General features: G+C 38.0%; 1 protein-coding gene across 1 annotated transcript; it reads left to right on the plus strand.

The window, feature by feature from the left end:
* The first annotated feature begins 1,843 nt into the window (after positions 1-1,843).
* Positions 1,844-27,830, plus strand: PALMD (palmdelphin). Its single transcript, XM_083846394.1, has 8 exons — positions 1,844-2,254; positions 4,273-4,353; positions 9,769-9,899; positions 19,179-19,293; positions 20,148-20,181; positions 20,270-20,380; positions 21,103-22,191; positions 26,293-27,830. Exons 1-8 carry the CDS (start codon positions 2,210-2,212, stop codon positions 26,334-26,336), a joined length of 1,650 nt encoding a protein of 549 aa, XP_083702520.1. The 5' UTR covers positions 1,844-2,209; the 3' UTR covers positions 26,337-27,830.
* The last annotated feature ends 76 nt before the right edge of the window (positions 27,831-27,906 follow it).

Genomic DNA, 27,906 nt, shown 5'->3' on the forward strand with positions numbered 1-27,906 from the left:
TAAATACTTTCTTAATAATGGTCACTTAAAAAGGGAAGCAAAATTTTAGAAGCCATCTTCAGGTTAGTTGAAAAATCTGGGGCCTTAGATTAGTGAAAGACGTTAAATCATTTTCAGGTCTGTAAATATGTAACACTGATAAGTAAGGTTTTTAAATGTGTTTAAATAATTTTGAAGAGTAACATTAAAAAAATACTCTAGATCACAAAAATTCAAAGCAATGTAATCCCAATCCCATTGATTCTAATTTGAACCTGAACTACTGGTCTCATTTCTTCACCCTATGAAGACTTAATCACGTTTATATCAGAGAACAGATTCTGGCCCAAAACATAATTATTTCTGATGTAATCATTTGCTGCTTCAAATATTTTTGAACAGTTTGAAATCCACATAAGCAGTTAAACTTTAAGATGAACTTCACAGAATACAAAAATGAAAGAAATCTATACTAATTTATGAAAGATTAAACAGAAAGCCTATCCTGGCTTTCACAGCAAGAGTATATTTAATTCAGTGGCGTGGTTGAATTTATTCTCAAATCCATAAACTGAATACATTTAAATTCCCGTGTAATCTGGCTCTTGATATACCTCAGTACACTTGCCTTTGAACTTCTCATTTGCTTTTAAGTGGTAATTTTTTTAAAATTTTGGGTGCTGGCCAAATTAAGCATATATTAATATTCTAAAAAAGCATCTTCATTGGAGAATCAAATATGGGGTCTTTGCATGTTTGAACAAAACCTCAGGGTGGATCACAGTATAAACAAAGCATTAATGCATCCTTAATCTCAGTCTGGAGAGGAATAGTTTGTTTGGGTATGTGAACTAGTGATGACATACTAGAAAGGTGGAAATTGAAATTAAATATTAATTCATATTGGATTATGAGTATGTAACTTTAAGCGTTCAATCTGGTAGTGTCTTAGAGTTTTTTAGTAATGAGCCTGATTTCCCACCAAGCTTCAGGTAATTGTACTGACATGTAAAGTAAAATCCCTTACCAAATCCCACTGAGTTTTTTCACCTCAGTGTATTAGTAGGAAAAAAAAAATTGTAAATGCTCACTCATGTTGGTGCCCTTACAGAGATTTAAGTTACATGATACTGAGGGGTAAACAAAGATTTTGGATTCACGTTACATCTTTATGCTGTTTGAATTTAGCTTTATCTTGCTGCTTTGTTAGAATTGTGTCCACAACTGGATCATGCTAGAGGCAGTTCCACTTGTTTTACAAGCTTCCTAAATTGATTTTGGGAGGCTCACTCCCACCCATGTAATTGGAAAGGGCGAAATGTATGTCTTCCTTTAAGGAGCATAATGCAGTTTTCAGCAGAAACCCAAAGCGCACGCGCACACACACAAAAACCTTCAACTCAGCTGAATGGAAATTCGGTGTGAGAGTCAATGGCATTTTAGATTCACCTAACACAGCACTGTCATCTTAGACACTGAAATGATGATCCCTGAAATCCTTACTTAGAAAAAGCTTCCACTGAGTCTTGTATAGCTGACAAGTAATTGCATAGATTAACATGTATTCAGTGGTAGACCTGATTGCCTTAAGTTCATTTTACTTTAAGTTAGCATCTTTAAAACATTCTTTCAGCTATGAATACAACTTTTCTAAAAATTAATCTTGGAAATTAAACTAAAGGTGTTACCTCTGCAAACCCCGTGCCAGCTACAGTGGTAACATTACAATGGGTTAAAACATTACAGGTGAAACAAGCTTCACAAGAAATAGAAATACTTAAATTTAAAATATCTGTTTGTCACCAGAGGCACACGCAAAAGGGAAGAAAGAAATAGGAACATAAAAATTTAATCCTACCATGGTCCTGAAAGATTCTGTTTTGGGCATTTAACAGTTAAAGAAGCAATGGCATGCTAACTGAGCACATTAAAACAAAGAGTTGGCAGCTTCTGAAGGAAAAAGGCTTGTGCTTCACTGTTCCAACTTGTCAGTCAACTCATGCCAGCACTCTCCACGTCTGCCTCTTCTACACACCCTCATTACATGTGTCTGTCTGGACTGATCTGTTCATCTGTTCGGGGACTCTCCCGACAAGTCAAAAATTCTGCCTTCTCTCTGCTCTGGAATTGGATCAAATCACCTCAGCATTTTTTGTAGCCCTATCAGGAGGCTTTTGTTTATGGTCTCATTCGGTTTTCCTTCACTACTTGTCTGTTTTTGATTTCCAGAATGGAGGAAGCTGAATTGCTGAAGGAAAGATTCCAGGCCATAACAGTAAGTGCTTATAGTTATAACTTGCTATTAAAAAAAAAGCTTAGAAGTAGTATTGTATTAATGAGCTACTTTGTGTTTCCTGAAGAATGTTTTAATCTCAGGAAGGAAAATGAAAAAGACTTGTGTGTGCTGGAAATTGTTACATTTTGATTCTGTTTTATAAGCTATTGATTTAAGACAGCTAAGTTTCCTGTACTGATCTTACTGTGTTGTATTACACTTTCAAATTTAAATTTAAAGCAGTGAAATTGTGTGCAAATAGCTACCGGACAGTTTAAAATGCATATTATCATCACAACTGAATGTTTGCTTGAAGGACAGCAGGTCAAAAGGCAGATAGAGAAATCCAGAACAAATCAATTTTCCCCTTTCAAAACCAAATGAAGAGGTGAAAGATTTTCCTTTTTGCATTGTAGAATTAAATAAAAATGCTGAATTGATGATACTCTACCTTAAATATCTATGTCTGAAAACTAAAAAGGACAAGCATAGATTAAGCAAATTCCTACCTGTCGGTTTACAGAGGGGAAGAAAAGGATTGAGTGAAATTAATGCTGAAGACCTAAGTAAACATTTTCAGTTTCTGTTCTAATTGGAAATCTGCCTTGAAAAGATATGTTTTAAAGGAAATACTGAGGGTTTGTTTTTTTTTTTTTTAAACAAACATAAGTTGATTCTACAAAAAAAATGGCCAAATCCAAGTTCTCCTCTGATTTAATCTCCACTCCAAACTATTCAGTTGCAAAAGAATTAAATTGAAAGAATTTGGCTGTTTGGGATAAGTAGAAAACTGCAGAAGGATCACTGTCACAGGAATTCTTTAAAAAATTAATAAGGGGGACAAAGTTATTTTTCACACTTTTGGCATGATAATGAGATTATTTGTGAAACAAATACTACTGTCTGAATTAATTGTGGACAGAGTTAAAAAAAACACTTTATTGGAACTGAAAAATATGAGAACTCAAAAGGAAATCTACCGGAGGTGAAGAGGATTCGGGGTTGTTTTCCAAATATATTACACTTGATAAAAACCAACAGGCACATTTATCATATTTGCTTCAGACCTGATTCAAACTTACAGTAAGGTAATTTGAAATGTTTGGGGGGTGTTTGGTTGGAGGATTTGGTTTGTTTACTGTAATGGTGTTTGAACCTGACTCATAACCTGGACTTTGTCTCTTGTGTATGGGCTCAAAAGATAAGAAACGTTTTGAAGTTGCAGAGAAGAAATCCAGGCCTTGTAATATTTTATACTTCCTGGTATCTGACACAACAAATAGGGCAGCACACTCATCTGCTGAGGACTTCTATGCACATACAAGGATTAATATCCAGCATCTTCCAGCAACATCTGACTGCAGAGGAATACTGGAGAAATTTTATTTATTTTTTTTTAGGAAGCCCATGACGGTTTCCAGGGTCTTGCAGTGCAGGAAATCAGAAATCATGCTTGGATTCTATTCACAACTTCATTTATTACACTTGCTGCACAACATAACTATGTGCTCTCTAATATGATAGTTGTCTATCAATTCATAGCATTTAATTGAAACAACTCCGTGTATTTGTTGTAATGTACTGCAGAAAAGAAGGAGCCTAAATAAAGTAAAGTTATTATCAGGTTTAAGAATCAGCATTGAGCTATTCAAGAAAACAATTCTACTGCAAATAACTCCAAGGCTTTGGGAAGATATGTCCCAAAAATCGTATCTTGGAATCTCAAGTGCTACCTAAAGATGTACATTGTAAAGGATCTTAAAGAGCACAGAAAGAGGCACTCAGGGATTCAAAGCAGTGAACAACACTTGCACTAAAGAGATTCCCATGTGTCTTAGATACCTCCAGGGACACGGACTCCACGTTGGGCAGCCTGTTCCACTGCTTGACCACTCTCTTAGTGAAATTAAAGTTAGGCTTTATTTGCATGGATTGACTTCATCCTAATGAACAACACACACTCTAGTTTTTAGCACCAAGTAATTTCTCTAAAGAGTTTTTGTTCTTTTAATTTGTAGGACAAAAGAAAACTGCAAGAAGAAATTACACAGAAACGTCGAAAAGTAGAAGAGGAAAAACTGAAGCACCAGCACTTAAAAGTAAGTAAAGTGTTGGAGTTATATATCTAAAGATAGCCTTAAGTTGTTCAACTTGCATAAGGGTTTTGGATTTTGGAATGCAAATCTTCATGCATTTAAGTCATGCTTTTACTGTCAAATTTTCACAGCTTTTTGGAGTCTTGTCAGGACTCCATTTGACTTTAATAAGCATCATTCCTTATAAAAAAAAATCACACTCAGGAGCTAATGTTATTTGATCACTTTCATGGCATAAAATGAGATCATAACCAGGAATAACTCACAGCTGAAAATTAAGCCTCACATTTCAGACTGGGTGTGTACATTCCCTAATTCCACTACAGCAACCTCACTTGCTACAGGACACGGCACAATAATGATGTGCAGTTGCACTTTTATCAGGCATAGGGGGAGAGAAAAGAAAAAAGAAAATCCAATACTGACCAATTTTTGTTTCAAGAAATATGCAAGATGTGGTATTTTACATGTCGTCTTATTTAGGAGTGAATAAAAAGTTTTCAAGAAAGACATGGAATGCAATACCTGAAGTGTGGTGTCTCATTGAGCAAGCGTGGGAGAAGCATAATTAAAGCAGACTCCTCTTCAATACAGACACGTGCTCCTAGGTTGCATCTACCCTCTCTTTAGTGTCAAGCCAAGTTATGATACACTGGTTCATTGGGACAGACAAGCCACTGCAAGTCACCTATGCTTCAGGTTTTATCAGAAGGTAGTGACCACAAGGACAGGCTTAACCAATTGTGTAATACAATGGGCCTAGATGAGAAAAATGTTTTTCCAAATCCTGTAACAGCAAAAGTGCAACTATGTTCTTCCATATATATGGTGTACTACAATTTATGTTTCAAGTTTCTTTGCCTATTAATTCTAACTGACTCTTCTGCCTTTCTTTTGAGGAGGAACTGATCTGTTCTAGACACCTCACTGATTCTTACTAGTGTTGCAGACAGTACTAGAGCAGTTCGCCAATATATTTAGTACATGCTTTCACTTAGCACTAATAGGTACCATAGAGTTAAAACATCGTCTAGAGGTTTACTTTAAAAATAAAAATACTCAAGGTGTTTTATGGAATTTGACAAAAACTAAAATGCTCCTAGAAAAATATTTGAGATACTAAGCTTAGCAAGGAAGAATCCTCTCCCCACACACATACATGCACAGACAGACAAATGCTTGTTTTACAAATAACTATAGGCCAATGTTTCCAGAAACTCTTTTTACATTAAATCATGTGCTAAATGCACCTACCATGACAGAGGCACACATTGCAATCCAAAGCCACATATGACATACCACTTTTCTAAATGTGGCAACAGAAGACCATCACAAGCAGGTTTTTTTTTTGTTATTGAGCAACTTTTTCAGACAAAGAGTAGTAATATTTCACACACATACCTCCTCTGGAAGAAAACTGAGGATATAATTTGTTTGTCTGTCCTATAGAAAGTCACAAATCATATATAAAGGTTTTTAAAATCAGTCACACTGCACATGAAATGAATCCAGGAACTGTATGGGAATTGATTCACTTGGCACAGAGGGATCAAGCATATATTAAAGTATTTATATGTATAATGTACATATAAATATATTGTATTAGCTGCTCAGAGCACCCAAAATAGAGATTTTTTTCTTCCAAATGAGTGCTAAGACAGGCACCTAATAACAGACATTTACTATATGAACATCCTCTGCTGCATGTCCTCAGAGACTTGCTCTTTAATAAGGATTGATGCTTCAGACTAACTCAGGTATTTCAACGGAGTCAAATAACACAAGAAACCTGTGCATAAATCACTTCAAAACAAGTTTAGACCTCTAGAATATTTAGTCATTTCTGTAAACATTACTGAGGGCTCATTTCCCTAGTGACTAAGGCTGATTTCACTCATTTATAGTATCGCCAGTTGTGTACGGTGAAATTTAGAGCTCAGTGACCTAGTCAGCATAACTCACACCTTTCCCTTGTGAAGCTATTGCAGGTTCATGATTCTCACTGTTATATAGATGTTGCTGTTAGATGGATATCGGTATTCTATTCCTAGTTTTGTCCTTGATTCCTATTTACAACCCTTAGCAACAGGTTTATAAAAAGGTTTGGGATGGTTTGTTTTTAGTTTGGGTTGGGTTTTTGTTGTGAGTAAAGTGGAATCTAGCTTCCAACAACTTTGCTGCCCCCAGTCTAACTCCTTACTAGAAAGAGATAGATGAGGTGTAACGCGTCCTATTTATCCAGTAGAGCTACATTGGAGAAGGAATATTTATTCCATACATGTGCCTCTCTACCACACGGAGTAGAGGACATGAAAGCAACTACAGCACACCTGGGTGACCAGGGCTCTATGGAACTGCAAGGGCCTAACTGGCACCACGAGGGAGGGTATATGGGAAATTTCATTTTCAAGTACTTCTATGTACTGGCAACTAGTACTTCCTACTGTCTGGAATATTCCTCACTGAGGCAACAATGGAAGGGATCAGAGTTGCTTGAAAAGCATCGTCAGCAGTGGTGTGCATGTATTTTCCAAGAGCTTTTCCAGTCTAGTTTACTTTGTTTTTTGTTCTCTGATATGTCTGAATTCCATTAAATACTATCTTGTAGATGCTGGTCACACCTTTTTCCAGGTGTTAATATTGAACTACAGCTTGAATGAAAATTACAAAAGTTATTTATACTTCTCCCAACTTCATGTAAGGTGAACTGCCATACCACTGGGAGAGCAAGACCTGCAAACTCGAAACACCTGTGCCTTCCTGTGGGCAACTGTGCCTTTATGGGTTAGTGCAGCCTTGTTAAGGATTACAATGGACTTATACCAGCAGCAGGCAAAGGACAGTATTCACAGAATTTGCAGACTGTAGTCACATTGCTGTGACAACGAACTACAGAAGAAAAGGATCATTTTCCAGCATTCGGGCCATTTTTAGGGTCTTACACCTTCCTTTAACATAACAAGGGCAATATGAAATAAATGTCTTTCATATTAGAGCTGTAACAGGGCAAACATGCACAACCTAAATACTGTGCTAAAGATGCTTTACAACAGAAGGAAATGTTAGACAGCAGAAAGAACCTGACATCCCCAAGGCAGCTGCTCCTGCTCTGGCTTGTGCCAATGCCTCATTGGAGTAGCCTTCTGACTAACACCTAGAAATTGTCTGTTGCTCAAAGCCTGTTTCCACTGTGAAGTGTGTTACTCTTTCAGAAGCGGCTAAGGAAATTCATGAGGTTACATGACATTTAGTTGTGAGCAGCAAACTATTCTAGGAAAACACAGAAATAACACCATTGTCTATCCCTGTATTTAGGGAGTTTGTTTTCTTGGATCTGACCCTACACATACATGAAGCTTTTGTTGATTTCAATGGGGGTTATCAGTTAGTAAGGTCCACAGTGCCAGCCTTGCTGTAGTTCTCACAAGGAATTACAGATTTGAATCAGCAGTGCAAAACTTTCAGTTCCAACCAGGATTAAAATCTGACTTTTCTAGGAGTCCTACCTAGCACTAAAACCTGAATTCCTCAACTCAGAGGAAATTAATAACTGTGCTCCCTCTGACTTGGGAGAACAGTGTTTTGCAGTCAATAAAAGTTGTGCCAACACCAAACTCTATGCATCTACTAGATCAGATAAAACCATCCCATTAAAGTATCTGCATCCATTCCATCTGAGCCTTTTTAAAAGGCATCTGCCATGAAGTTGGAAGGGGCTGCTAAGTTCCCAAAGCCAGAGTCAAGGCTCAGAACTTCAGTCTTGAGCAGCCCTTGTTTCCTACAGATTTCCTAGGATCCAGTGTTGTGAGAGAGAACATTGTCGTACAGGGCTAGTGTGACTGTAAACGTTGCTCTTACCCTCTGCAGAAAGTACTACCAAAGAGTGCCACAGAACTCCCAGCAAGCTTGCTTTACCCACAGTTTCTATCACACTGTTTGTGTCGCACATGAAGCCAGTTGAAAATATGTATTTAACTACAGCCAGGTTCCCTATGCATCCTCCACCATCAGTCGGCCCTCAGTGATAACCTCACGTGAAGCATACAGTAAACAGAAAAGAGTGGGAAGCGACAGTTTTAATAACTCAATGCACAGGATGCGGGCAAGGACCCCAGCAGCCACTCCAAGCCGCACTGAGGCTAATGCAGCCTTCTCACCAGTGCTGGGCATGGCTCTGCCTCAAAGCAGCAGCAGTCAAAATCCAATTTAATTTTCATCCATATCCTACAATTAACACAATTATATATATAAAAAAACACACAATGTGGATATCAGACATTTCAAGAAATCTAAATTACAAATGGAAAAATTTTGGTTAATTAAAAGCTTCATATACATGCTTCCCCCCAGTTGAAAAAGTTTCACTAAAGAGCCCTAACTCTCTCTTCTTTCCCAAGGCAGCACTGGATTTATGTTCTTGAGTTAGACTGAAGGGAGGGAAAAGATGACATGAAAGTCTGCATGACTTTCAGCCTCTAGCCTACCAATATGAATTTATCTCCATGAATATCTCTCCCCTGAAATAACAGAGAACTCAGATGACTTTCAGATGCCACTGTTCACATAGTAGAGTGGCTGTAGGAATCAGTGCATACAGACAGATTTTGCAAAATTTGAAGACAACCTAGAGATCTACTTACCTATACACATGGCAGGACACTCATTTATAAACCACTACTATACAAACAAAGCCCTCCACCTAAACAGGTGTGGACCTAAATATGCAGTCCCTGGATATGACCCTACGGTAGCAGTCCTAAATATGTTGTAGGTCTGCTCAAAGACTAACCACATATCAGCATTCTGGCCTTCACCTTTCCAGTCCTACTCTTGCCCCACATCCCCTCACCAGAGCCCTCTCCAGACGAAATGCTGAATTACGCAAGTTCTTTTAAACTCAGGAGACAGTGTTGCATCATTAACTCCCCAGAGATCTCTTACCCCCAAACCACCTTATTTACAGAAACTTCTCATCTTTTTCCTCTCTTCCCCAGCATTTATGTAGTGCCATGACCCAATAAACTAGGGCTATTGAAATAAACCATAGCACTTCTGACTGAGGCCTTTTGCATGAATTTGTATTGTATGTACTTTGGCCCAACCGTTCTGCTTTACTGAGGATAAAAGCACCACTCAGAAATGCTGAATACCTTAGGATGTCAGGTAGAAACTGATGTCCTCTACCTTTACTTTGGGTAAACTAATAAAATGGGACACTGTTCTGACTGATTTTCTTTTTAAGTCAATCTCAAAACTTGCTTTTTAGTATTTCTCTTTCAGTGGCAGTTGCCCTGTTAGATTGCTTTGTGCTAGATACAACACAAAAGTATGGAGCACATCTATGACAGCAAGGCAAATACAGTAAATGACTGAATAGAGTAACTTCTGAAGTACACTTTTCTGTATTTTTCCTGTCAGAAAAAGGCCTTGCGAGAAAAATGGCTTTTGGATGGCCTTAGTTCTCTCACTCCAAAAGAGCAAGAAGAAATGCAAAAGCAGAATCGAGAGGACCAACAACGAACTCATGAGCTGGAACAAGACATCTTCAGGTAGGGTAGTAGCCCTTTCCCTCTGGGTTTAAGTGGTCCTTCCTTAAATGTCTCACCTTACTTTGTGAAAGATTACAATGACAGTGAGGGCTAAACGCATGCAGTGTGATACAGATAAAGCAATCTTTGTTGTATTTTATGATCAGCTAGAATTAGAGCATAAAAAATGCTTCTATGTCACAAAACTTCTATGTCACAAATTTTGTCAAACCGCACAATAAATATTTTGAAAAGTATTTGTTTCTAATTCCAGATACATGTCATGCTATAGTCAGACGTAATCCACAGTGTATGGTTTTGCTCTAAGGGAGTCATTGTTGAGTCAGATTTTTAAAATATCAGTAAATCATTTTAGAAATTCTTCAATTTCACTAGATCCCACACGGCCTTTAATACTTGATTTCTACCAGACCACAGCACTTCTAAACATCACAAGCTGTCTACCCCTATTAGTGTCACTTGCCTTACTTTCACTTATCTTCCATGCAGTTGTGTCCTCAATTTAATCACAGAAGCCTGTTACAGTGAAGGCATTTTTGTATCTTTTTTTTTTTATTATTAAAAATGTCCCTATAAATCTTATTCCCTAGTGTTGCCCTCCCACACAGGGATAGCTTTGACCTACACAGGCAGTCACACATACGGCTCCTTTATTTACTATGAATGTAATTCTAGGCACTCACTACGTTGTCTGCAGTTAGCTTTTCCCAAACACAGTACAGCTCTGTATAAAAACTGGATCCAGGCATCCTGAGCGGTACCTCCCATTAGCATCCACAGCAAAGCTGAAGTGTTTTGGTTGCTTTAGATTCAAGAAAGTAACAACACACACCCACACACACACCACTTTTTTTTTTTTTTTAAGGCTTCTTCCTCTATTTAAGTTCAATAGCACATTCCTCCATACTCCCTTCTTCCTCCACTGTCCTCCTACACCCTCTTTTGGCAAAGTTGTCACTCAGATTATCTCCACTGGTTATCTCACACCCACTCCCCCCCTTACTCCATCTGACACAAATGATAGTTCTCCTCACTGACAGGCAACAGCCTGTGCTAGTTCTTCCTATAATTATGCTGATTTCTTGCTTGAAAGCACTTTTCTCAACAGAACAGCTTTTCAAGTAGCTCTCCAGAATTCTTTGTTGCAATGGTAGGAGGAAGACTGTGCTCTAAAAACATCCTGACAGGAGGTGTTTATGAAGATGTGAGAGGGGTCCCTGTGACAGTGTGATCACACGAAACAGAGCTGTGTGGGGCAGGAGCACTGGGGAAGTTGCACAGAGCAGGCAACTCCCCACCAATCTAGTGGAAGTTCAACCCTTCTCCAGGCACTGGGAGGGTAGAATAGATTTTCAAAATCCTGTTGACTTCAAGTAAGAGCTGGAGGTTTAGCTGAAGTCTCCTTTGTGCCCCAACAAATTTGGTGAGGGGAGAATTATTTATTTTTTTTTTAAGCCTCAGAACCAAGTCTGGTAAGATATGTTGGTGAAAGGATGTTTTTATTCTCCTGACATAACCTACGCTGGTGCTAATTAATTTGATGACATCTGAGTAAAGAATAAGCAATACTATTATAGTGGAGGCCTGTAAGTGTCTATGCCACAAAAAAGAAAAACTGTTTAACTTCTGCTGTATAAACTGCCTTATAAACACTGAGGTATTCCATCAGGAAGGGTAATTTCCAGCATCTAAATCTAGTCTGTTACCTGATAACAAACCTTAAGGGTTCCCTGCACCTGAGTCATCGCAATTAAGCTGTCTCACAGCAACGCTGGCAACAGGTCCAAGTCTTCCCAGAAACAGGACAGGAGGGAAAGCAGGATTGAGACTTAATTAGTATTATAGGGTGGTTTTTAAAGAGATTTCAGCAAATAGGGCTGATAAGTCAGATATGCAATGCCATTTCAACATCTCTCAGGATCTGGGTTTCTACTTCCAGTTGTAGAGTATTTTGATGCTGTCCTTGTAATTAGCCTTGACTTTGTCTTCAGTTCAGCATCCTTAGTTTCTATTTACACTCTTTCTATTTTTAATTCTCTATTACACCCATATTAAGCTTCACTTCTCTGAATGCAGCCATACATACTTTTTAGCCTGATTAGAATTTAACGCTATTAGAAATAGTAAAACAGTAACCAAACTGGAGCTTCAAACAAAACTTTAACTCATAGAGGTAAATTAGCGTCAAAGAAATTTTAATTTTTCTGCTTCAATTCCAGATTGCAGTTGTGTTGAGAAGGAGTAATAAGTTTATAAAATTTACCTGAATTAGAAGCTTCCAGGTCCTTTGAAATATAGTCATAGACATTAAAATGAAAATTTCTAAATGCATTTTTGCTTTAAGGAAGAAGTGAGAGAAATGAGAGTGCTAAACCATTCATTTATACCTGATTGCTTATTTAAACGACATCATGAATCCCAGAGCAAAATCTCAGACCACCTCTTTTATATATATATGTAAATATAATATATAAACATTTGTATAGTTTTATATATATAAAATTACAAGGCCTGTATGCAGATGCACTGTGAATGGGAAGGCAGCACATTTAGTACTGTATCACATGACCAAGAGCACACACATTACACCAAACAAGGCCAAAGTTCCTGAGCTCATAAGCTTAATGTAGGCTTGAACCTGCAACAGCCTAACTACAGAAACATCTGTTACATTCCAACTGGAATTTTTACCAGAAACTTAACATTCAGCCTGCACCCCAAAAAAAGAGTTTAGTATTCCTTTCCCATGTAGGTCAGATTCAGGGATGCCAGTTTTTGTTGTTTTTCAAACTAGTTTCTATTTATATGCCTGCATTTCAGAGAAATGTATTAGGCATGAGTTCTCCTACATAACTCCAATTGAGCTAATTACAAGCACAAACAATGTTTGTGCATCTAGATGGCTGAGATTCTGACCATAAATCAGCAATTTAAATGTTGATGAAAATGAAATAACTTTGCTTGCAACCAAAAGTACCACAATGGAAAAGTTGCATTAAATGTTTGGTTTTAGACACAGGCCTTTCTCCTCCTATTAAAATTGTTATTCTCTTTACAACACCCCTGCATGTTTCATCTTTTATATATATATATATATACATATATATATGTATATACACATACACACACACACACCACCGTTCCATGGCAATTGATTTTTTTTCCCCACTAAATATTTCTACAACTATTTCTTGTTAATACCAGACTCACCAACTAACTTTTCTTGCCCATGACCTTCTGGCAACCTCCCCTAGATTGCTTCCTCCTTAAAATGATTCCTACTACCTGATGTACATGTGAAATACTTCAGATTTATTTGGAGTGAAAGACATCAGACAAATGACAAGCATAAAATGAAAAGATTAAATATAAGTACAACAGAATGACACTGTCTTCACTCTTACAATAACTTTGCAGGTACAATGAAGTAGTACTTATGTAGCAAATACTGTTCCCTTCTATTGTGGATGTGTTTTGCAAGACAGCATATAGAAAAAAATAAGTGGTGATGTTCACCCACTATAAATCAAAAAAAGCATGAAAAAACAGTTTCATCACCAAGCAAGATACAATACGACAAGAAACCTGCATCCTGGAACTAAGAATAGGTACAGAAATGGTCCTAATTATATTCCTGACCCACCTAGCAGTAGAAAAAGTACTTCTATCACCATTGCTGAAGTTTTAAAGACAATTGGGTGGTTTTAAGGCCTTACTAGCAAAAGAAACATTTTCATTATTGATATATTTATTCTCTTAACTAGGCAATCCATACTTTAGAGACTTGGGCAGCTTTTATCCTCATTACACACAGAGGAGATAGGCAAGGCATTTGACTTTACAGATGGAGAACTGAGGCAGAAGAACATAGCTTGAGTCATATGGAAACTTCCCTCTGAACTAAAAATTTAAGCAGGTTTATTCTCAAACATCTCCTCCTGTAAGTTATACCTCCTACCACTGTTCAATAGTGGTCTGGCAAAGGCCTCCAGAGAGGCATCTATGCTGTCTTCCATATCATGTCTTTTTTAGACATACTCAACCTGGTTTCAAACTAGACAGAGATACAGAAACCTAGTAATGCCAAGTCTAGCATGAACAAAGTCCACTAAAAAGCACAACATATGCACTCACCATACTTGCACAGCACTTTTGCTGTGCCATACATGGTACCCAAGCTAGTAAAAGCTTGCCTGACTACATATACATAAAATGAAGTCACACCTTTGACCTATGTTGTCAGATTGCAATACTGATCATGTACATACTTGTCATGCAGTAACAATACGATATATTGAGAAGCTCAGTAGAAATTTTCTGCTGTGCATCCAATTATTAAAATTCACTGTTGCTTCAAGTAGATTCTGTCCACTCTGACAGTTATGTGGTTTTCATTATCAATTAAAAAACTGAATCACTTTAAAGATTTTTTTTCAATACCCCTAGAACCATGGATGTTTCTCTCAGCTGAGAGCACAATTGCTTGCAGCTGTATGCAAGTTATTTACAACAGTGGCATTTCCATTACCCTCCTAAACTTGCTTTAAAACACTCTTTATTTGGATGTCAAATAGAGCTAGCATTTATGTTAGAATTTGGGCATTTTTCAATAAAAGGGAAGGTTCCATTCCTTATAGTGACAGTAAAACAGTGAACAGTGGGTGGCCTGAGCCACCTTGCAGACAAGTGACTCAAAGCTCTGGTTACAGACAAAAACAGCATTTACACATTTTTTTCTATTCACCCTGTTTATCTGTTAGAAGTTGCGGTGAGCCAAGTGAGCAAGTCCCTGGGTCAGGGAACAAGGTGAATTAAGATTCAGTCCCATTTTATCATTGGATTTTTAGCAAATAGCATTCATGTGTGACAGACTTAGTTGCTAAACAACGTACTTAAAAAAATGCACAAACATCACCATGTTACTAAGAACTACTCTAGTTTGTAATGTGATACATACATTAAGGCAGGCTAAGGCTAGATGGTTTCCAGTGCTGCTAAAGCATTGACTCACCTCAAAACATGCAAGGACTTGCTAAGCTGCCTTTTCCTCTCAGTCTGGTATCCTCCAGGGTGGTATCCTACTATCTGTTTTTCACCCATAAGCCTTTTTCTTCTGGGGTGGTAGTGGTGCCAATCGTAGATCAGCTGGTGGCCAGCAGCAGTCAGGTATACACTGAAGAATTTGTTAACTCAGCTACTGCTTTGGCAGACACACCACCAGTTTAGAATCTCATCTTCTAAAGATCCTTATTTAATCCATATCTCCATACTACTTTCTTTGCCCTCTAAAACAACAAACACTACTCAAGGAGGAAAGGACAAATATCCAGAGGACTGATTTAATGCAGTAACTGCATTATGCTTCCAGTACTCTGCAAGACACAGCAACACCATGAAAAAAAATATTAGCTTTAGTTTGTTTTAAAATAGTCACTGTTTCAGCTGCTAGACCCTTTCAAACCAGACTGTGATTAACTTCCTAAAAATGTCATTGATTCAGAGTATTTAGAAGCTGCTAAAGATGGAAGGAGATCCTGGTCTAAATTTTGAACTGTACAAAGTCAAAAGGACTTTGATTTTTTAAACAACGTGTCTTGTGTTTTTAGAAAGTTGCCTTTCAACAAGTTCTAGTGTGCACATACACAACATCCTCTGAAAAAATGAACCATAAGAGGTATTTACATCTATATACTAGTATGTGTTAAAAAAGAGACAAGTTCTAGATGCAATTTTCCATTTGCATGGGTATAATTTTTCTTTAGCCCCACTGATCACTGAATCAGTCCTCTTAATTACCACTTGAAGTGAGTGTTTGTATGGGCATGAGAGCATACATAAAATTAAATACGTTTCTTGATCTCCCAGATAACTTTTTTTTCTTTTTGCCTAGCCATCTCCCCCACCCCCACTTTGCTATTTTAATAACTTTCCAAGATTTTTCTTCTTCTTACACCTGTGTCTAGCAGCAGTTACAGTCCAGACTAAAACAAACTCATAGTAAAGGTTAATGATCCTTTAGTTCATTATGCTTCTATGAGTTTTTAATGATTAATTTTAACATTATAATATTGCAATCAAAGTCTCCTGTAAAACCACATTTCAATATATTAAATAGTATTCTGTAAGAAATGCAGAAATATAGAATGTGGTCATTACATTAGTTTCTTTCATAGCAGTGTAAGAGTTCTTATTTTTATTTGTTTTACTTTCATCCTGAATGCACTTTTCTTCACATCTCAGTTCTGAGATCTGCGATACCATATGTGTTGCAAAAAAGAGGATCTTCTTACCACCAGCTGAAAATCCACATAGTATTCTACTATTGTAGCTCTTCAACTTTGATTTTAAAAAGGGCAAGAGCCACAGCATTATTCAGAGTCCTCAAGCAATCACACAAGAGCAGTTAAATAATGCTTCTCTGCTAGCCTGCATTCAACTATTCTGGTCTGCTTACTGTTTTAAATGCAGTTGAAATTTCTATTATTAGCATTGACTTTGGTATGGTGTCTTAGATCTTAGTCCATACTAAAGAATAAGTCAAATCAGAATGCAGTTTTTCCTAGCATATTGGAGTACGTCCATCATTATTTTATTTTTAGTTTTGGATCTGATCATCCAGTGATAATTCCCTTATGACTAGAGAGTCAGCAACTGTGATATCATTTGCAGTTGCCTTAAGTCTACAGTCATCAGCTTCTACAGGGATTCAAAAACAATGGAAGACATTTTAGTCAAATATGGAACATTTTAAGATTTACTTCTGTTTCTTCCTATAAGTTGAAGCAAACGGGTTTGCAAGAAGGAGAAAGAGATGAACCAGAAGGCTAAGGCTATATAGCACTCATCCACAGCAGGAGAGATCCAGTTCAGAGCTAAATTTGGACTTGATTATGAATCTCCTTCATGGAAAAGTGACTTTATGACTAGTAGGCTACACAGAAAGCTTCTATCGAAACCCCCCAAAATATGTGCTTATGCGGAATGGAAGTGTCTTGACTATAGAGGGAAAAATAGGTTGTGGGGCACCTCCCTAAAGTCACTACCTTAGTCACACCAGAGAAAAGAATTTGATTGAGATACTTTACCTTATAGACGTGCTTTAACAACCAGGCATAGATTTCTCCCTCTCACATATACAGAAGTTAAATATTTTGTCCTGGACCTTTCTGACTAGAAGTGTTTCATCGAGCACCTCAGTGCTGAGAAAATAAGAACTCCAGTTAAGAAATAGACACCTTAAACATTTTACTCAGCTTTAATATATAAGAAACCATATCATATAGCTCTAACATACAACAAAAAAGGGGAAGAAGAAAGGGAGCTGTGGCCCCTTTTAAATCAAGTACAAGTCTAGAGTACAAATCAATAGCCCAAAAAATCCTGACTGCTGAGCTTCAGTCTTTTACAGAATGAGGGCTTTTAAAGAAAATAACCCACCAGCCATGTCTTCACCGGCAAGTGACTTGCACTACTAAAATCTGATGGAGATGAGCCAAGTGCTGAATATCCTTCTGTTCTAGAGAATATCCAAAGTTATTGTGTTTGGTATCCTTAATTTATCTTTGTAAAACAAAGCTCTCACTGACTAGACTGAGGTGCAATCTGCAATCAAAGGCTCCTTCTATACTAAATGGACCCTTAAAAATTGTTTTAGTGCAGGAAATCTCATCTAAATGCAAGTTTAGAAAGTGGTTATTAACACCTGATGTGACGTATCATAATTGTATGAACTACTCAGTTTCTCTTGCCAGTTCATTGGTAATACAGGTGAGGATATTACTTGAGCAAACACTTCAAACATTAGCCTTCCAAGCTGCTTGTCCTAGGTGCATTGAACTGGTGCATCTCACATGACTACTGTTATGCTGAAAACAAATCCTTTCCAGAGACTTGATTTCAGCATTTTCCCAGAGAATCAAGTAAAAAGACTGATGAACAACTAGAAAGCACACCTAAGGTGTCTGCAGACACCTTAGCTCACAATCCTGAAGTGGAACCCTTAAAACTGCCTGGTGTTTTAAAGTTAGTAGACTACACAAGAGCTGTTGTAGCTATCAGAAATGCTACAGTCACACACCCATCCTGACCCCAGCCCCCACACTTATCTTGCATATATAAATATCTTATAATCATAAATATCTTGCATTTATTCGCCTCAAGAACCAAGTTTCTACTGTCAGTCAGGCTTCGTTACATTTTTTACCAAAGGAAAGAAATTTGAAATCCCAGAACCCACATTCACACATGCAAAACCGTAGAGAACTGTCTTGGTGTCCGAGCCTACCTTCGGAAAGCCTCTTTACCACTCTAGGTGACTGCATATTCTTCATTCTTGATCCCAAAACAAACTCATAAAAAAGCTTCAGAATTCAGTCTCTCTTATCCTCTGCTGTGCAGTTTGCATAGTATTCAAAATCCACATGATTATGTAGTTTTCGCTTCATAAAAATAGTCTGCAAAACATATCACTATTATGATTCCTAGCTATAATAATTTTTACATTAGAAAATCAGTTAAGTACTGTTTTACCTATTTTAGTTCTACAAAAAGTATTTGCAAATGCCATTATTTTATCAAATAAAGCCTTGATATATCAGCACAATACCTGCTCTCTCTCAGAAATATGAATGCAATTTTATATCCATGGATAAAGATGGTCCTATGGGAATTGCAGCTTCTACTAGATTGATTAGACCTTTTTTCTTTGTGTTATCCTCCTGAATTCAGCTTAGCTACATATATTAAAATATAGTGCGCGAGGTGACCTCATATAACTCCAACTCTTGGAGTTAGAAGAACATCCTTCTGACTTTTACAACCAGAGAATTCACAGCTTTTGTCCTAAATGTTCAAGTATACACAGAATGAAGAAACAAGCAAGTCATAACCCTGGTGTGTGTAACTAGACTAGTTTCCTACATCATAATTACCATGGAATGATCACATTTCTTGAGACAATGTAGAGAGAAAGTTTGCTTAAAGATGAGGTAATCCCATGGGGGCATATATTCCTTGCCTGTTCTCTCATGAAAAATAAGTTAACATCAGTCATTGTTTTCACAGTAGGCCCAGCAGGAATCTGGCAGGTACGTTTTTTAAAAACTGAGAATACTATTTCAGTTTTTCCTGAGACATGTGAAATTACAAGCTGATTCTATATCAGAGTGAGATTTGCCAGGGTAAGTAGAATCAGCCCCACTAGTGTCTGTATTCAAAATGAATCGAATCTGCAGTGTTGTTCTCTACCTGATATTAAATCAAACGGAATTGTAATTGCAGACTGGAGAAGGAAATTGAGGCCCTTGAAAAAGAGGAAATGAAAGTCTCAGCTAAGGAAGAATCTATTTTAAAGAAACTTAAGTCAGTTGAGAAAACAACAGAAGACATAATAAAGGTAAGTGCCAAATTACTCCAGAGGTAGAATGCGTTACTTATTCATCATCATAATCAGGGAAAGAAGAGCTAGCTGGATCATGCAAGTGGTCAAGAACCTTTGTTCTGAAACAACGGTAGATCAAGAAATTATATTGTTCAAGTGTCCATATGTTTCCATTTGCTTTTTGGAGCAGGGGTTGGAAGTCAGGAAACAATTACTGTCATAACTTATCTATATCACATCTCAAGAAAACAGCACTGCCACCAATCAACAACTTTGCACCTCAGCAAAAGATAGACACAATGGTACAGAGACCAACTTATGCTCCTTCAGGTGATGCATCCAACTAAACTGCATCATCCTTTCCCCTCAGTCCCCGAGAGAAGTTATAGTGAAAAGTGATTTATCATTAGTCATTCGCCTTTGTCTAAAGGTCATTTTGATATTTGAAAATTTGAAGCCTTCTCAAAAAAAAAACGATGAAACTCAACCTCAGTTTTCCAGTTGTTCTTACATATGCACACACACATTTTAAAAATAAGCAGGGAGATAATTAACTGGAAAGCCAAAGTACGGCTTTGAAGTCATTGAAGTCAATCAGTCTGGGCTACAGCGTGAGGCTGTCTCACTGAGTAACACTTTCTGATGTCTTGTCTTTACCAGTATGATTCTAAGTGACACAGGGTAAGATGACCAGAAGCAAGTTCCTCTTTCCCACTTGCCATACTCCAAGCTGAGCAGATTCCACTTTTAGGTACCTCTCAGTATGAAGCCATGTACAGAAGTTAAACTATTATGTAAAGCAAAACACTGTCTAGTTAACATCTTAAAACTGACTAATCACATTTATTATTAATGGTTCTCTTTCCTAGTCAGTGAAGACTGAAAAAGCAGGAGCTGAAGAAGGTATGTTTAGTAAAAAATAATTCAAAAAAGGTTCTCGTAAAAGTCATTAAAAACATAAATAAGTGCATTGGTGATATTCTTTATTCAGAGGCAGCAGACTACATATATGCCAGCATACCTGACCTTCCCAAGTATTTCAGACCTTCTGCACTGAAGAGGGCAGGACATACTGTCACTGATGATGAAGAAAAGAGAAAAGGTACTGCTTACTAACAACTGCAAAGGGTGCCAGTATTTGCAAAGGCTTCCTAAAAACTGAATCTAACACTTTAAGGAAAGGATGAGCATTATAGATATGAGATGATGTTCTCAGTTAAGCTGAGTTATGTTATCAGTGATGTCAGTAAAATTGAGAGGTGGGACACAAGGCTTTTGAGAATAAGATCAAATGTTTTCAACACTGAAGCTTCCTTCCAGTACTTCATTCCTCTATCTGGCATAATTTAGTAGCTCCTTCCTTCATGCTACACATTTCACATTTTCTGCCAGCAGTTACATCCACCAGTTAGCTGGCAGTACCTCGTTATTTCCTACCAACACCACTTTCTAACCCCTCTGAGTGCCCAAAACTCTCAGTTTGTAGCATGTCAAGGTCTTTCAACTGCTATTGCCAAGCACACCACTGGAGGCTAAGGTTAAATGTGTCTTTCTCAGTCAGAATCACATAACAAAAACTGGCTCCTCATCAGCTTATTTTTCCTTGCAGAAGTAGATCCAACCAAAAATATTTTTCAGCTTCAAGTTTTGACAAGGTGGAAGGGGGGGATTCAGAATGAGAACCTAGTACATTGGTTATGTATGCGATAATTTATGTCTTTGATAATTCGTTCTGACAGTCTTTCTCCATCACTGTCAGAACTCTTCTAAAATATCTCTTCCTGCCACTGCATCATCAGTTTAAGCACTTGTTTCTTTCAACAGCATTGTTTGCCATGGAAATTAAAGTTGAAAAAGACATGAAGACAGGAGAAAACACAGTGTTGTCAACAATACCTCTTCCCTCGAATGAGTTTAAAGAGACAGGTATTAAAGTCTATGATGATGGTAGGAAGTCAGTCTATGCAGTGTCCTCAAATGGCAGCACAACACAAAATGGGATGGATGAACTTGCTCCTGTTGAGGTGGAGGACCTTCTAAGGCAGGCAACTGAAAAAAATTCCCAGTCTCCCACAGAGTATCATGAGCCTGTGTTTGCAAACAAGTTTTGCAGACCAGTTACTCCTCAGAAAGACAAATTAGTCCCCGGACTAAAACTGGAAGACACACATAGAAGAGAGATGAATGGACTCAGTCAGACAGAATTCTCTCCTAAGCAGGAACACTTCATGCAGCAACATAAAGAGAACGGGCTTGGTCTTCCAAAGCCAACACCAAAGTCTCCCTCTCCAGAGCTTTCACATTCAGAGAAGAAAGCACACACTAATCCTGAGAACAGAATGATACATAATGAAAAAAGAAAAGCTGCACATGAGGAATTAAAACCTTATCAGAATACAATAGAAAGACATAACGAGACAAGGTTTTTACGCTCCTACCATCATAATGAAACATCCCCTGCACCTCAAGATGAGGAAGATGTTCAGTACAGGATCGTCCAAGCTGTACCATGTTACGTGGATGACTCAGAACCAGTTACAATGATTTTCATGGGTTATCAGCGCATTGATGACGATGATGCAGAAGCAGATCAAAAGTTGTCAAGATATGATGGGGTTATCCGCGCAGAATTAGTTATTATTGATGACGACGATGATGACAACAGCAAATCTGAGAAACCATCATATCATCCCATAGGCCATTATAGTCAGGTTTATCAGCCACCAAGCAGAAAAACCACAGAAGTGCCACAGATGAACCCGGTGAGAAGCCTGGGCTCAAGCCTGAACAAGGCAACCCACAAGAACTCCATCTCCCTACAAGAACAAGAGGAACGCTTAAGCTCACCTATGCACCACATTCATCTTCAGAGTCAGGTATCTGGAGACGGTACTGAAGATCCCTCACTAACAGGTAACAGAAAAGGAAAATCATGCCGCTGCTGCTCACTCATGTAGCAAACCTGATACTACTCTCTGGTAGCAGCTATTTCACTTATTACTTTGATTGTTTCGTGGACCAATATGCAATTACTAATCATTTCTTTGCTTCTTTGTTAACAAACACTAATCTGCATTTTGATACTGTTGAATTATTTCATCTTTAGCAATGCACTAGTTACCATATCAAAATTTTGTAAAAAATACCACCTATCGCAGAAAAGCCAGTTTCTGTGATTTTCAAAGACTAAAAGTTGTTCTCTTTAAAGTTACAATTAAGGGATTCATTTATACTACCTCAGTTAGAAGGATAATTTTCATTTCTACAAGGTAACTAACAGCATTGCTTCTTGATGCTGTCTCCATACTGGAATTTTTTGTGCCTATCTGCATTCTAACTACTTCCTAGATAATCCAAATTGCACTTTAAATCAGAAAGGCTGTTTAATAACCAGTTTTACTCATCATTTTTCTGGAACCAACACTTCCAGCCTTGCCTTGACAATGTCTATGCAAGTTTTAACATTTTTGTTGACCTGAGTTAAATATCTTTATAGTTTCTGAAAAACGATGTAAGTTTTCCTCTCTACATTTGGTTAGTCCATACTATTATTTCTTAGCACTTTTTATAATCTATTCATATTTAAGATGTCTGTTTCTTACTATAGCGTTGATAATAAAAGGCTGAAAGAACAATAGCAAGAAAGGTTGAAGGGATAATAGCATGGTTATGTTGTATTTTAGTGCATATAATTAAACTGCATTTAGGAGTATTTACAGATCACCATATTTCAGACAGTAGCCACATTCTGCACTAGAGAATGTTGTATTTGAATTAAAGGGATGCCAGGGGTGCTGATTCTACATTCTCTCCCTCCCCTCTCCCCTTTTTCCTTACTATATCCTGAGTAATCTTGCAGTTTGGAAGCAAAAGTGCAAGGCCCTGCCTACAGATGCACTGGAAGTCCAGAATTTCTTTACAATGAAAGTAAAGCCAGGAGAGAGGGTGGACATTAGATCACATAAAGAAATTTCAAGTATTTGTGCAGCTGTATGCATTGACTGGGAAGAGCTGTTAAGTAATTCTCTCAGTTGAGGATCATCAACCTCATGCAGTCACGCACAACACAGCCTGAAATACTCCAGCAGTGCTGCCCAGTGCTTCTGATCATTCACTGCCCTTGTCTACCACTCAGGAGAACCTTTGCTTCCCTCAAGCACCAATTCTGCTGTCTGTGCAATTCCTGTGTCCCCCAGGAGCAAAGGCTGCTGCCAACAACTCTATGCCAACAAATGAAAGCACCAGTGGCTGGCTACAGACAAGATACACCATTCCAGCAACTGTTCCAGCCCCTCGTATTTTGGGAATAGTCTCTTAATTCCCCTATCACATATGTCTGGACAATACAGAGAAGCGATACCCACCCTCCAGAAGCTAGTTGCTAGCAAAAATGATTCGTTCATCCTCCAGCCTGCTGTGTGGCTAGACCTGAATAGGCCCTGGGAAAGAGGAAAGCCGGTAGCACCATTCAGGTGGGCCACATACCTGACCTGTTAGCTGAGCACCTCCACCTGTAACAATCTTTTGCCTATTTTTGTCTCCTAAAAGAAGTTTATGATGCTTCATTTTTCCTGCCAATCTCTGAGCAATTTGGTTTCCCTCTTTTGAGGCTAGTGGAAAACAAATAATGACTTTTGGGGAAGTGGAAAACATAGCAAAGACATTTGAGAACCTGTTCTATTAATTTATATTTGTCTTACCCATTTACTTTCACGTACAATACTAAGGAGAAAATAGCCATTTAGGAAAAATCCTTGTTCCATTTAATAGCAGCTTGCTAACTGCCCCAATAAAGTCAAAAATACACCTGCGTCTTCAGCTCTGCCTCCAAGTGAGCACTTTCAAGTGCCCAGTAGAATCAGAAATTAAGCCATATTCCTCTTTGCCCCTCCACCTATTTATTACCACTCCTTAGGACACATTTTCATCAGTGGGAAAAAAACAGGAAATGACTCATTTTTTCCCCAAGCAGCCCTGTAATCCCACAGCTAATTATAAGAAAGAAACAAAACCAGGAAAGCCTCTTACACCTAGAACAATGAATGACAAAGAGCAAGGAAATAAACTCTTTTCAAGCCTCAGCCTACCAGGTTAACCATAAACACCACCAGTGAAAAGAGGGGAGTCAAAATTATTTTGGTATCTCAACATTCATTACTAAAGCAACAAGCCATAAAAGAAAAACAATCCTCTCTGAAATTAAGACTTGAGAAGCAATGGCAGTATTTGAATATTAAATAGACATTGAGAGCTCTTTGAAAGAACAGAAAGAAAGCACAGGACAGACCAGGAAGGAAGTCCGTTATGTTACAGTCTTGCTTTGGGAGCAAAATGAAACTCCAGAACAAGTTACTGAAAAGTTAGGGATGATAAAAGACAACTTAGATGCAGAGGAAGTGTTCCATGTCCAAACCAATATGGAGAAATATGGGATTAAATTAGGAGACTTCAGCATAGCCCTAACTTGACAGAAGCACAGGACATTCCTCTTTCCATACTGGAGCAATTTTCATTTCCCTATGAGCTTGGTGGGAGATCAATATCTCATGGAACACGCCTTTAGAAATACAGATAGAGAGGGATGGCAGTGCTGTAATTAGCACCCTAGCATTCAGGATTATTGTTAATTTTCTTCTTTAAATTTCAATCATGCAAATATTTTGAAGATTCAATACTCACTAGGGAAAATGAAGTCCTTGGGGGCGTAACAAAGGCTAGACATAATGGAATGAATGAAGAAAGGAAAAACTGAAGCTCAGTAGGCAGAAAAACCTCCTGACAGCATGGAATAGACTCTCACGGGAAGTGAAAGTGCAACTTTGGGCAGGTAGCTGGTCTAGATGAGCTAACTTTTTCTTTACCACTGGAAGATATACAACCATGGAAAACAATACTTGCCCAATTTGTGCTGAAGAAAGTATTGTACAACAAAACTGTTTAATAGGGAAGGAAAACGCATACATGCCACCTGTTTCTGTAATGCAGAGTGAAAGACAAAAACACATCCCTGGACTATTGGTTATGACAGGCTAATTGCTCTCAAACCACAACCAGGATTTGAATCCACCAGAGTACCTTGGTCTGCAAACAGTACAGTCCTTGTAAGAACTAAGCTTAACATCAGTGGTCCCATAATAAGGTTATGCTCAGATGCTTCTGTGATTTGCAACAAACTTCAAAATATGACTTGAACTGGACATTTGTTTGACCTGCATATATCAAGTAAACAGCTGCTTTGGCCCCGTCTCCCAGTACAGAGGAACATGCATGTTGGAGGGAAGAAATGCTATTTTGGGTGACTCTTCAAACTAACAGGTCAGAGGGCTGGAGATTATTCCCACTGCATTCTCAGATCAAGAGCTTAGTGGGGGGAGGCTCTTACATATCAAACAAAAGCATTATATTGCTGTTCTAAAAATAACCTTAACATTTAATCATCTGCCCTGCATTGTCACTTTCAAATGAACCTACCTTATACCCAGTTAAAGACTATAGCCATACTGATGTTTATACAGATAAATTACTCCATCAGATTTAATTCAGGAATATGACTAACTCCCACCCTGACTCACTGCACCAGGAAGAGGGAAGTTTGCTTTGAACATCAACAAAAGAAAAAGGCTTCCAAACAGTTACAGTGCCCACTGAGGAGTTTAGTTTAAAAAACGGGTTTAATTATTCATGCATCCTTTTAATCTGTCAGCTTCTAGTCAAGGACAATACCATCTGCCTGTAATGTGTTAGTGAAGGTAACAGAAACAAAACAGATAAGAGAGCTGTGCTAATTTTCAAATAGCAATAATGGGGTACGTTTCTTATTACTCACTTTATTGCCAAATTACTAGAACTAACGCCTTCTACTGATTTCTTTCTGTAACACTAAAACAATGCTTATTCTGATGGATTAACCATTGGAGGTATGTGTATTCTTCATTATTCTAAATACAAAGATTTAACATCAGAAATAGGAAGACTTAAAATACAATGGTTTTTTGTTTGTTTTCTTTTTTTCAGCTCTAAGGATGAGAATGGCAAAGCTGGGGAAAAAGGTGATTTAACAGCTGTAAGATGGAAGTAAATTTCACTACTCAAAGCAGAATAAAGCTATGAAGATTTTCTTCAACATACCTTTTGGATCTTAATGCTTAATGTTTTGTTCTTCTATTTTATGCATCTGGGTTATTTTGCCCATTGCATAACCCAATGGACTCTAACAGACTTTTAGATTTGGCCAGCTGCCACACACAAATCAAATCTTGTATTTTGAAGGTAGTGGAAAGTTACCCAAGACCATAAATGCAGTGTATATCCAAGTGTGAAGATGTGGGGACAGGTATGCACGATCAGGAATACATTGTTGCCATATACACAGAGCAGATAAACATCCCTCTCCAGGAACTTCACAGCATATCCTTTCAGTTTTAAACACACCTACTTTGACTTTTGATTGAAAATGTTTCAGTCATTAAAAAAAAAGTTATTTAAAAAACTAAGCATAAAGACAGAGTAGCAGGAAGAAGTGTAAATATAAAAGCTGGTTTCCAAGCTTCAAATCTTGGCCAAAATTTAAAGCATTCCTTTTTAAGTAACAGCAAAACAATCCAAAAACAGCATTTACATATTTAGCCACCTTCTAGAGCACCCCAGTCTACCCACCCTTCTACTTCACATATGACAGTATAGCCATCAAAAGACCTTGCTCACTTCCTGAGACCACGTATGACTCCCACCCATAACCTCACAGATCCTGCACATAATGCTGTAAACAGCTTGATCTCCCAAGCATGGCTTCACCTCCTAGCTCACTACAGAAAGCCCCACGTTTCCAGGAAGCTGACTACCAGACAAGCAGCACCTGTCAGGCATTAAGAAGTAGTGCTTAGTACACATTTCAGTTGGCCAGGGGAGCTAAAATTAGTTCAAGGCCCCTTTCAGAAATAGTGAGTTGCCAGTGACTTGTCCTGCAGCCACAACAGGTCTGCTGTAGGTGCAGCCACTGCAGGGCTTAGCTCTCCAGCAAGGTCCATGACTCCCACCAAGCAACATATTAATTCTTTCCACATGAGGGAGTAGCTAGGGAACTTAGAGCAGCCCTAAAAAAAGCACAACAGCATCTAGAAAAGTCATGGGCAAGTCAGATTTTTCCAGTACCACCTTCTTGGGGAAAAAGTGCCTCAAAGCACTACATCCTTATATTCAAATCACTATGATACTTTATTTCGTTGGGTCTCAGGCTGGTTTGAATGGCTAAGCAGATAAAAAGCTCAGGTTGTATTATTCTTATATAGCTGACTCAGAAATTATGTACCATCTAAAAGCAACTGTAACCTTCTGCTTGTCTTCCTTGTTTCAAAGCAGGCAACTAAAACAACTACCTCATACTGAGGGTGGATGGTAGTAATCAGCTGACATGTAGCCTCTAAAAACTTGGTGGCTCCTAGTCTCAAGTAGAACAGTAAGTAGGATAATCTCAGATTTTGGGATTTGAGAGATTGTTACCTGGAGATTGGAATAGTAGATAAAAATGAATAAACTATATTACATTTTCTCTATGTCTAGCCTGTGCTGCTTTGTTGTGAGTTTTTTCCCCCTCCCCTTTTCACTAGAGATGTTTATTCTCCCATTACT

The sequence above is a fragment of the Anser anser genome, assembly GCF_964211835.1.
Source record: "Anser anser genome assembly, chromosome: 8".
Taxonomy (NCBI): Eukaryota; Metazoa; Chordata; class Aves; order Anseriformes; family Anatidae; genus Anser; species Anser anser.